Source organism: Periplaneta americana, chromosome 3, assembly GCF_040183065.1.
Source record: "Periplaneta americana isolate PAMFEO1 chromosome 3, P.americana_PAMFEO1_priV1, whole genome shotgun sequence".
Classification (NCBI taxonomy): domain Eukaryota; kingdom Metazoa; phylum Arthropoda; class Insecta; order Blattodea; family Blattidae; genus Periplaneta; species Periplaneta americana.
Window position 1 is genome coordinate 200,597,049 of NC_091119.1, and position 13,240 is coordinate 200,610,288.

The 13,240-nt window shown below is 33.3% G+C and overlaps 1 protein-coding gene across 1 annotated transcript in view; it reads left to right on the plus strand.

The window, feature by feature from the left end:
* Positions 1 to 12,881: 12,881 nt before the first annotated feature.
* Positions 12,882 to 13,240, plus strand: part of igl (igloo) — a 726,182-nt gene continuing 725,823 nt past the window's right edge. Inside the window, exon 1 of the mRNA XM_069822498.1 lies at positions 12,882 to 12,975. Within this exon, the coding sequence (XP_069678599.1) occupies positions 12,897 to 12,975 (79 nt within the window). The 5' untranslated portion in view covers positions 12,882 to 12,896. The remainder of the gene's footprint in view (positions 12,976 to 13,240) is intronic.

Consider the following 13,240-nt stretch of genomic DNA (forward strand, 5'->3'; position numbering starts at 1 on the left):
CAATTTTGCGGAACATCAAGTTTTGAAGAATGAATATAACATTTCCTGGAAAACAGGTAAAGTCTATACATAGCTCTCTTGAAGTATCTGTATATGTCTTGTAGGTTAGTTCGTAACCATGGTGAATATTATAAAATGTTTTAACTTTTGTGTTCAGTTGTCGACAAATGACATTAGATATTTGGACGTTACTCATACACAGTAATGAAATATGCTATATGTTTTAAGTTTTAAAATCGTCCTGTTTAGTTATATATCATATGATCTGTTAAGTTTTCCGAGAGAAAGTTATGAAGTGAAGGTTATTTTTTTAACGTTATTTGTAGCGATTCTTCAACTAAACTAAGAAACAAATGCTTCTGTTTAAGTATGAAGTTTTAATTAAAATCCCGGTCAGACCCAGTTCTATATCTTAGTCCACAGAAGTTACACCTAGAGACTATTCGAATTTTTTCCTCACATTTAGGTTATGTTTCCAGTATCACCTACGCTACTAGCATTGGAGAACTGCATCAAATATCATACAAATAATCTGATGACAAAATGTCTTCGATGATGATGGCGAATGATTAAATAGACAATAAATAATAATAATAATAATAATAATAATAATAATAATAATAATAATAATAATAATAATAAAATTTGACTTAATTTTACATTAACCAAGACACAATTACAATTCACCAATAAGGTAAATAGGCCTATAAGGTTGATTTTTTCAGAGTTATGAGTTCATGATATTGAACAAATTTACAATTTAACTCTTGACTTTTTGGTTAAACTAGCGCTGATGTAGTTCTCTTCGTACTCAGCTTATGCACCATCAACTGTCTTACCAGTTACAACAACATAACTTAGGCGACATTACGAAAGTTTCACGCTAGTGTAAACTCACGCTACGCTATATTACACGAATCTGTGACAGGTTAGGTTAGTTTACGCTTTTGTTGTGATTTGTATATACAAATCTATGACAGATTAGGTTAGTTTAGACTTTTGTTATGCCTTGCATATACGAATCTGTTTAGGATTTTCACAGCCTGGTGATTTTTGTTTAGTGATGTTGTCGGTACTGGCTAGCGTGATGGCACACGTACAAACAAAGTTACATTATGGAAATTTGTGTTTATTTCACTGTTATTTATTTGTTGTGCTTATAGAACAACGGACCATAACCCTTTACCATTGACAAAATGATAATAATAATAATAATAATAATAATAATAATAATAATAATAATAATAATAATAATTAAATTTGACTTAATTTGACATATTAAACAAGACACAATTACAATTTATCAATAAGGTAAAATAAATAAGCCTATATGTTTATTTTATTTTATTTTTTATTTTTTTTTTTTTTCAGAATTTTGTGTTCATGATGTTGAGCAAATTTACAAGTTAACCCTCTTGAGCTTTTTGTTAAACTAGCGCTGACATGGTTCTCTTCATTATGCACCATCAACTCTCTTACCAGTTACACCAACATAACTTAGGCGACATTAGCGAAAGTTTCACGTTAGTGTAAACTCAAGCTATGCCTTGCATAACGAATCTATAACAGGTGAAGTTAGGTTAGTTAAGGCTTTTGTTAAACCTTGTACGAGTATATACGAATGTGTGAAGGCTTTTCATCAAAGCCTGTTGATGTTTGTTTAGCGATGTTGTCAATACTGGGTAGTGTAATGGTAGACGAACAAACGTAGTTACATTATAGAACTGTGTATTTATTTCAATTCTGTTTCACTATATTGCAATGGTTATTGAATTAATACAATTCTTTCTTTCTTCACATTACATCGTATCTTGTGTTTTAGTTCTTTTCCTTCACTAGAAACCAGAGCGTTTGCAGTTCCATTACCACGCACATCTCATTTCACACATAATTTAGTACATTTTCGAACAATTTCATTTTCTTGAAATATTTCCCCCTGAAATCCTTAACTTTTCAAATCTATCTCCACAAAAAAATCCCTTGCAAATTAAATCATTTTCACTTCTAAAATCACCGGAACTAACTCAGCGCTAGTTTCAACCTAATAATAATAATAATAATAATAATAATAATAATAATAATAATAATAATAATAATAATAAGTTTTATTTAATTTGACGCATTAACCAAGACACAATTACACTTCATTAATAAGGTAAATACATCTATGCATTTGTTTTCTCTACAATTTTGTGTTCATAATATTGAACAAATTTACAGATTGACTCTGTTAAGGGAACTAGGTAGTGATTAGGGGTCAAAAATCCGATCTTTTATTTTGTGATTTAAAAAGTTCAAAAGATACTCATTTAAACAATACTCTATTATATATATTGTGGGGGTATCTCTGCAGGTAAGCCCCTTGAATGTCCTCTTGAAATTTGGCGGCTCATGTAATTCACACATTCCTTTTTTTAAATGCAGTTTTCAGTAATTTGATGTATTTCAAACTTAAGTGCATTTTTCTCTGAAACTACTAAATCTATTTATATGAAATTTTTAAAGTATTATCTGCAGGCTTTGTTCTACAAAGTAGACCTATTGGTTTATGAATATCTTACACATAACATGAGAAAAAAATTATATGCTTTGAAATAAATGGCAAAAATTGTTAATCAATGTTCAATATTATTTTTCTGCTTCACTGAGGGTAGAATATTTCACTAAATTTTGCTTTATAATTTACAATATACATCACTTGATAACTTTAAAAAATACAAGGTATATAAGTGAAGATTGTAGCAAGTAATGTGCACCTGAAGATGGAAGTACATTTAGCAAAACGGGAAAACAGGTTATCAGTTACGGCCTTTCTTTTGCACTTATATGCGAAACTAATTACTTGTGTTTCATACCACTGAATTCAGAATGATTTATTGTATAATCATGGAAGTTTTTATTCTAATCTGAACACTAAATTCCTAGAAATATTCAACTAAACTTCTATACTGAAATTCTTTAATCGCATAGGCATCACTACTCACTATCCTTAAGTATAAAGGTGACATACTACGTCGAAATATTTCGTAACATAACGCTGGGTGAAATATGTTACTTGGCTTTGCTGAAACCAAAATACAATATGAAATCTAGGAAAATTCATTCTTCATATTTTGAACCGAGATTTGTTGAGTTGATCAAAATAATTCCAGAATTAAGTAACCTTAATAATAATAATTTTCTATCTGATCCTTTTCCAATTCACTGCGGGCTAAAGCAGGGAGATGCACTATCACCTTTACTTTTTAACTTCGCTTTAGAATATGCCATTAGGAAAGTTCAGGATAACAGGCAGGGTTTGGAATTGAACGGGCTACATCAGCTTCTTGTCTATGCAGATGACGTGAATATGTTAGGAGAAAATACACAAACGGTAAGGGAAAACACGGAAATTTTACTTGAAGCAAGTAAAGCGATCGGTTTGGAAGTAAATCCCGAAAAGACAAAGTATATGATTATGTCTCGTGACGGGAATATTGTACGAAATGGAAATATAAATATTGGAGATTTATCCTTCGAAGAGGTGGAAAAATTCAAATATCTTGGAGCAACAGTAACAAATGTAAATGACACTCGGGAGGAAATTAAACGCAGAATAAATATGGGAAATGCGTGTTATTATTCGGTTGAGAAGCTCTTATCATCCAGTCTGCTGTCCAAAAATCTGAAAGTTAGAATTTATAAAACAGTTATATTACCGGTTCTTCTATATGGCTGTGAAACTTGGACTCTCACTCTGAGAGAGGAACATAGGTTAAGGGTGTTTGAGAATAAGGTGCTTAGGAAAATATTTGGAGCTAAGCGGGATGAAGTTACAGGAGAATGGAGAAAGTTACACAACACAGAACTGCACGCATTGTATTCTTCACCTGACATAATTAGGAACATTAAATCCAGACGTTTGAGATGGGCAGGGCATGTAGCACGTATGGGCGAATGCAGAAATGCATATAGAGTGTTAGTTGGGAGACTGGAGGGAAAAAGACCTTTAGGGAGGCCGAGGCGTAGATGGGAGGATAATATTAAAATGGATTTGAGGGAGGTGGGGTATGATGATAGAGACTGGCTTAATCTTGCACAGGATAGGGACCGATGGCGGGCTTATGTGAGGGCGGCAATGAACCTCCGGATTGCTTAAAAGCCAGTAAGTAAGTAAGTAAGTAAGTAAGTAATAATAACAATATTTTCACTAAGAGAATTAAATACCTATCATATTTCTTTAAATTATAACTATCAATTATTCAACTTCTATCGCATGGATTTTTTTTTCAACTAGTGTTTTATTTCCCAGTTTCTACTTAACATTTTAATTGAAGGTTCAATATGTTCACGCCACTTTAAATGAATTTTTTTTCACAATTTTATCACTGCCACAACACATTAAACTTTTCATAGCACTATATATGGTTGTTCACTACATTAACACATTGATTGTTGCACAAAACGCACTTCAAAATAATGAGTAGTGTAGTTCGAACAAGTCGCCATTCTTGGCATGCTTTCCGCTTCATCCACTAGGTGGCTCCCGACTCTGCGTAGCAGGGACGGCAACATGTATATTATTATGTGAGAGGTTAGATTCATATCACAGCTCTCGCATGCCGTTCCCCACAGTTGGTGACACCGAAAAACCGTTATTCCCTTCCTCGTATTACATCACATTTAGAAAATATGGCGGTCTTCTTCATTTACGCACGACGAATTTCGTATATAAGTAAGGTATTTTTTTGAAGAGCTGAGTGGACACATAGGTCTAGCTCTCCTAGTGACCAGATAGAATTTTCATTAGTCCATGCAATAAATCATAATGATTTTCAAGGTATTTTACGAATATTTTCTAGTGGCGCATACATATTGAACCTTCACCAAAATTTAATGTCACTTAACTTCTAGCATTGTATTATGTGACTGGAACTGTCCCGAGTACGAGCATTTTCCTTCTAAAAAGGGAATTTTCAAAGTTACATTAGTTCAGATGAAATTTCTGCACAATTTAAAGCACAAAATTAAAATTCTTTCAAACATTTATTACAGACGTGGACAAATTATTAACAAAATTGACGATTTTTATGATAATTCTATTTACAAAATTTGACTTTTCAATTTAGACTACAGTTGACAATTTTGCATATTTCTATCATTACAGTAGATCGAAATATGCAAAAATATCAAATGTAGGCTGTTCTAAATTGAAGAGTCAAATTTTATAAAAATAATATATATAATAAAATCTTCAATTTTGCTAATAATTTGGAAATATGCAAAAATGTCAAATTCAGACTAAAGTGAAGAGTCAAATTTTGTAAAAATATATAATAAAAATCTTCAGTTTTGCTAATAATTTGGAAATATCCAAAATGTCACCTGTAGTCTAAATTGAAGAGTCGAATTTTGTAAAAATATACAAAAAATCTTCACTTTTGCTAATAATTTGTAAATATGCAAAAATATCAATTGTAGTCTAAATTGAAGAGTGAAATTTTGTAAAAATATGCAATACAAATCTTTTGATTTTTCTAATAATTTGGAAATACGCAAAGATGTCAACTGTAGTCTAAATTGAAGAATCATACTTTGTAAAAATATATAATAAAAATATCCAATTTTGCTAATAATTTGTCCACGTCTGTATTATAATACACTGCTCTATTAAACAGACTGGGCACATTGGCAATTAAATCAATGGCTTTCCCAAAACACGCTGTGAAATTTTTCATATAAAGCAAAATGGAACCAACACATTAATTACCTTTGTAATAAATTATGTAAAATAATATATTATTTTGTTTTATTGAGGAATTACTTATCAATAAGTTTATTACGCACAATATACTTAACTTTATTTCAATCGGTAATTATGTATGAAATTATAGGATGGGGTAGCTTATTTAAAACCAATTTTAATCCAGTTTATTTATTACAGAAGAAAATAATTAAAATATGTCTTCATAAACCAATTGATTTTCCATCTCAAAAATTGTTTTTGGACTTTAATGTTCTTAAAATAAGACAAATTTATTATATAGTTTTAATAAAATTCTTACACTACAATCGAAATAATTTTGAATTACCTGACATAATTAGGAACTTGAAATCCAGACGTTTGAGATGGGCACGGCATGTAGCACGTATGGGCGAATCCAGAAATGCATATAGAGTGTTAGTTGGGAGACCAGAGGGAAAAAGACCTTTAGGGAGGCCGAGACGTAGATGGGAGGATAATATTAAAATGGATTTGAGGGAGGTGGGGTATGATGATAGAGACTGGCTTAATCTTGCACAGGATAGGGACCGATGGCGGGCTTATGTGAGGGCGGCAATGAACCTTCGGGTTCCTTAAAAGCCATTTGTAAGTAAGTAAGTAAGTATTCTCATAGTTATGAAACAAAAGGTATGAATTCTTTAAGATTGTTTGAACCAAAATACAACACTGCTACAGTATTTAATCATAGTAGTAAGTTAGGCCCAAGAATATATAACAAATATATATTTAAATATCCTAATCTTGTCAATTCTAATAATTCTAGTATTAAATTTAAAAAGTTATGTATGGATTTTATAAATAATGAAAAATTGTAAATTTAAATGTATATACTCTTATTGTGTAGTAGACATAAGACAAATTGTATTATATACTGTACTTCTTAATTTAAATTCAGAAATCCGCCCCTGAGCACGAGTTCTACTTTTTCAGAAGCGAGCTAAAGTTTTTTTCTGTTTATACTATATTTTATGTTACAATTATTAGGAAATAAATAAAATACAAAAATACAAAAATTTATATCTCGAAAAGGAAGCAAAAAGGAACAAGATTTTAATAAACTTTTTTGTTTGAAATATCTCAAAGAATAACCCCCTGAAATTAATGACATTACGAACGGTTCACTCTGTATATAAAATTGTGCGAAAGACAGGGAACTAATATTATTAATAGAAGAATCTCTCTAAACAATATTATTAGTGTTATATCAACATATAATTGATTAAATATGTGGTTTAATAGCAGTGAAAATGATGGAGATCATGAAAATAATTGTTTTTATAACAAAATCACATTTGCGGTGGGGAGGAAAAGAGATGGCAGAAAGGTTGTAATGCTTTTTAATACTCTAACGCTCACGAATAATACAGACGTGGACAAAGTATTAACAAAATTGACGATTTTTATGATAATTCTATTTACAAAATTTGACTTTTCAATTTAGACTACGGTTGACAATTTTGCATATTTCTATCATTACAGTAGATCGAAATATGCAAAAATGTCAAATGTAGGCTGTTCTAAATTGAAGAGTCAAATTTTATAAAAATAATATATATAATAAAATCTTCAATTTTGCTAATAATTTGTAAATATGCAAAAATGTCAAATTCAGACTAAAGTGAAGAGTCAAATTTTGTAAAAATATATAATAAAAATCTTCAGTTTTTGCTAATAATTTGGAAATATCCAAAATGTCACCTGTAGTCTAAATTTAAGAGTCGAATTTTGTAAAAATATACAAAAAATCTTCACTTTTGCTAATAATTTGTAAATATGCAAAAATATCAATTGTAGTCTAAATTGAAGAGTGAAATTTTGTAAAAATATGCAATACGAATCTTCGATTTTTCTAATAATTTGAAAATACGCAAAGATGTCAACTGTAGTCTAAATTGAAGAATCATACTTTGTAAAAATATATAATAAAAATATCCAATTTTGCTAATAATTTGTCCACGTCTATACAAGGCACTTGAAATTTAACAGTCACTGGCCACTAGAGTTGAAATGTGAGATCTGTAGAACATTGAGTCAACGCTATGTGGGTGTATAGGGACCAAGGGATGTGTTTTTGTTTCTCTGAACTTCAAGACAATGCTTAGTCATTTAAAGTTCGCGTGACTATAGCCTGTATATATTTTCGTTGGTTTTACTTTGTTTATAGTTCAATTTTTTCTGTTATATTATTTTATTTCTGGTGATGTAAAAGAGATGGTCTAGTGCCTTAACTACACCAGATTAAATAAATACACAAAAATAAAAATATATACGAATATATAATTTAATTAAATAAACAGTTAAACGCAAGGTTCATGATGCAATGTTCTGTTCTTGGTGCCTGATCTATAGCTGTTTTAAATTGAGTTAACCCTGTTAGGCATTAATTATTTCATGTAAGTGACGCTATGTAAAGATTCATCTTCATGAACGAAGTTGTCTATAGTTCAGTTTCCGAGATTTCCGAAAAGTCTAACAACCAGTTTAATTAAAAATAGAAGCAGAAATGAAAACCCGGGTAATGCCGGGTGTTCCCAGCTAGTAATAAATAAAATTCAAATTTAAAGCAGAATTTCAGTATAACGAACGTTTTAGATTAATTGTTGTAGAGGAGGAAGAACAGAATATTGTTGCTAGCGTAGTCTGTTGATAAAAATTAATAATACTGGAATTTATACGGAGCCAGAAACTAGGATTTCCTTGAGAAAAGTTTTTTTCATTTCATTCATTTATTTTATTCCATAGATCTTACATGAGCAATGAAGCTTTAAGATGTGGAACATGTCAACATTTTACAATATTACAATTACAATTTTTACAAATTTTTATAGTTTTACAATTTAGTAATTTTCTACAATTTTTACAATTTTGTACAATTTTTTTACATTTTGGCGAGATGTAGTGAGATGAGATGAGGTCCGAGGATTCGCCAAAATATTACCCGGCATTTGCCTTTTCGGTGGGGGAAACCTCGGAAAAACCCAACCAGGTAATCAAATCAAAGGGGTTGATGCCAAGGACTCGCCATAGACCATCCGGCTTCAGTCCCACGGCTGGGGAAAACCTCCGAAGAAACCAAAGTCCAAAGGGGGATCCAACCCAAGCCCGAACGCAGCTCCGGATCAGCGGCCCGGCGAGTCTGCCGACTGAGCTACATCGATGGCTCTACTGAAAGTATACAATACATAGCCAATCAGATTATTAAATTTACAAACGCAAACGATCATTCATAAGTTGAGCTATATTATAATACAAAACAATTTAATTAAATTTAAGGCATAAACAATTCACCAGTTGTGATATACAGAACTTGATAATACATATCATGCAAACTACTTCAAATTAGAAACACAAACAATTTATCAATAGAGCTATATAGATTACTATTCAATTTAAAGCATATACAATTCATCGGCCAAAACTATACAAATATATACAGTACAAAGTAGCATACTTTCATTAAGCTATACAAATTTGTGCAATTAATATCAAGTAGATTAATTCAATTTATAATCATAAACAATTCATCAGTTGAGCTATACATATTACCATTCAATTTACAGTAGGTCTATATACAATTCATCAGTAGAGCTACACAGACTAGTAATCATTTTAAGAACATATACAATTCATCAGCCAAACTATACAAACATATACAATCAAATTAGTTCAATTTACAAACTTATTTTCGTTAAGCTATACAATTCATATGAAGTAGATTAATTCAATTTATAAGCTTAAACAATTCATCAGTTGACCTATACAGTATACTATTCAATTTACAGTACATACAATTCATCAGTTATGCTAAACAAAAAATACAATACATAGTAAACAGATTAAGTCACAATAAAAACATATTTTAGTTGAGCTATATAAAATTGTACATGTCATTTAAGTAGAATAATTCAATTCACAAGCATAAACAATTCATCAATTGTGTAGAAGGTATGAGTATGTAGAAATTTGGTTAATTCTTTTCTGAACCTTTTCTTGTTGTTCTTCAAATCTTTAAGATTATTAGGCAGTGCATTGAAGACTGTTATACATGAATAGCGAACTCCTTTTTAAAACAGCTTAGACTAACAGAGGGTAGATGAAGATCTGATTTATGTATTGTATTAAAATGATGAATGTCTTGATTAGTACTGAATTTATCTTGGTTCTTAATATACAGCATCATTAGGGAAAGAATGTATTCACAAGGTAAAGTCAAGATTTCTAAGTTTCGGAAAATATTTTTACATGAGGTCCTTTTATGCACACCGGCCATTATTCTTATAGCTTTCTTTTCTTCCATTATGTTACCAAAAATACACTACAATTATAAAAAATTGCAGGGTAATATGATAACACACTTCAGAACTTCAGAAGAATATTTTAGTAACATTAGTTTTTTTGCCAAGTTCCCTAAATACCACCTTACAAATAATGAAGATGAACTTAACTTTCTTCGTGCAAGCAATCTGTATATCGTCGGCTTAGAAGCGAAACACATTGTCAAAAAATATTACCTCTAAGAAAAAGGCGTTTTGAAAGTTCTTGACAAAACTGAATCCTCAAAATATATGTGGCAGATGGTTCGAATTTTGCCAACCGTTGCCTGAATGACAATATTTCTCAAGTTCATTATTTTAATGTTATTTAAATTCGGTGGAATATTACTTAAAATGGGACAGACTCTCTCTAAAATTGTAACTAGTAGCAACCCTATCTGCAGCTAGAAATTGTAGCGTTTGTTCTTTGTTTTTTGGTATCACGTCGTGTTTGTATTATACAGTTGTAATAGGGTACAGTATTGATGCACAACCTGTTACGGATCGTATCGGGTCACTGCAGCCACGTACCATCGCAGTTCATAGATGAAATAGTAGACGCTGTCTGCCATTGCTGTTCGTAGACTGAAAGAAAGAAAGAAACGCATTTGTATGTATTATATAAAACTTCATAAAGGGAAAAGCATCCTTTTCGTTGTCTCCTTTGTGGTTTACAACAAAAGATAGGAACTCTAGACCTACTGTATAACAACGTGAAGATGACATTCTACGTCAGTTTATCACACATAATTTACTTCCATTGTTTTCGGCTATCAAAGTAGATAAATCATATTTATACAGTCATTCTTTTCTCAAATATAAATTAGATTTAAAGTTTATCTTATAATACGTGGCGCGACAACCTGTGAAGGGCAAAGGTCAACTGCTGGCCTTACGACCACATGCCTCAGTATGGATGAACGATCATCCAACCAGAACTTGGGGCATCGTGTGGTGATCCCTCCAGCCGTTATAGCTGGCTTTCATAACCGGTTTCGGTACCTATCATAGTACCCGAAATTCATCACGATCCAACGATCCATCCATCCATCCATCCATCCATCCATCCATCCATCCATCCATCCATCCATCCAGCCAGCCAGCCAGCCAGCATATGACTTTCTACAGTGTTGTAGTTTTTCCTCAACCAAATTATCATGTTGTTCATTTATTTCTTTGCCTCCATTGTTCCTTAACTAATGCATCTGGAGACGGACAAGGAAGAGAGAGAAGATAGAAGGCGGTGAGAGAGAGAAAAGGAAGTGAGACGAGAGAGAGAGGGGTAGAGAGAAGGGAAGAGAGAGGAAGAAAGGAGTCAGAGAGCGAAGAGAGAAGAGAGAGAAAGGGGTGAGAGAGAAGGGAAGAGAGTGGAGAGAGAAAGGGGCGAGAGAGAGAGGAGAGTTAAAGGGGTGAGAGAGAAGGAAAGAGAGAGGAGAAAAGGGCGAGAGAGAGGAGAGTTAAAGGGATGAGAGAGAAGGGAAGAGAGAGGAGAAAGGGGTGAGAGAGAGGAGAGAGAAAGTGGTGAGGTAGAAGGAAAGAGAGAGGAGAAAGGGGTGAGAGAGAGGAGAAATGGGTGAGAGAGGAGAGAGAGAAGAGAGAAGGGAAGAGAGAGGAGAGAGAAAGGGGTGAGAGAGAAGACATAGGAGAGAGAAAGGGGCGAGAGAGAGGAGAGAGAAGGGAAGAGAGAGGAGAAAGGGTTGAGAGAGAGAAGACATAGGAGAGAAAAAGGGGTGAGAGAGAGGAGAGAGAAAGGGGTGAGGTAGAAGGAAAGAGAGAGCAGAAAGGGGTGAGAGAGAGGAGAAAGGGGTGAGAGAAGAGAGAAGGGAAGAGAGAGGAGGGAGAAAGGGGTGAGAGAGAAGACATAGGAGAGAGAAAGGGGCGAGAGAGAAGGGAAGAGAGAGGAGAAAGGGTTGAGAGAGAAGACATAGGAGAGAAAAAGGGGTGAGAGAGCGGAGAGAGAAAGGGGTAGAGAGAAGAGAGGGGCGAGAGAGGAGAGAGAAGGGAAGAGAGAGGAGAGAGGAAGGGATGAAGGAGAGAAGACATAGGAGAAAGGGGTGAGAGAGAGAAGAGAGAGGAGAGAGAAAGGGGTGAGAGAGAAGGGAAAAGTGAGGAGAGGAAAAAAGGTGAGAGAGAGGAAATAGAGATGGGTGAGAGAGAAGGGAGACAGGAGAGAAAAGAAAGGAAAAATATAAATGAAAGGAAGTGTGAGAGAAAGAGAAAAAATTACAGCAGTAGAGAAGATCTGTCCAGAAATATTTCTTCAACCTTACTGTCTAACAGTCGCGGCCTGTACAGAATCTTCAGTGCGCTTGCTTTAGGTCTGAGTAGTAATAACATTTGAATTCTGTGCTTTCGGTTCTTGAAGGAATAACAAGGAAAGTATAACTAACTACTCCTTTCATATTCGCTGATCCAGCTGCTGTGCTTGGCATGATCCACTCTCTGAGTAGAGGATGAAACATGACCTAGTTCTGGAGCGGCGGGGTGTAGATCATTCTTTATTAAACAAGCTACTGTTGCTACCACTTTAATTGCCCTGAAGGTTACTTCTGTCGCGGTGTCAGAGTTGATTCAGAGCCAGCGGTCGTTTTAGGGTCTTACATTACAATGCCCTCTTCGACCGTGAGTGCTTGTGAGTGCAGTGTTATTAGAATGTTGGATATTTAGGGCTTTTATGAGATTGAGATTGAGACGTGGAAAGAAGACAGGTGGGTAGAAAGTAAGAAAGAAGATTTAAGAAGCAGATTTTAAGTTTTTATTTGTTGTTATTTGAGGAGTAACCATGAACTGTTTCGCGTTTAAGTGCCTTTTATAAAGCTATGTTCAGTTTTCACTCGCGGGCTGCAGAACACCGCACTCTGTTTACAATTGTTCCAAAACTACTGGTAACGAAGGGAAGTAAGTATCGGAATGTAAAAATTCTTTTACAGATTTTAAAGAAAATGCAAGTTTTCAGCATCGCTTATACCTAATACCAAAGAAATCGGTTGTATTCATATCTTATAATATGTCTGTATAATGAATACATTATTATTTGTACAGTAGTGGCAAAAAGAAACCGGACCGACCCTTGTAGCTGATTTTAGACCCTTGTTCACTCCATAGCACGACAGACTGGTAACTTCGACATTCGTGTTTCGAATCCTGCCTGGGAAGGAATTTT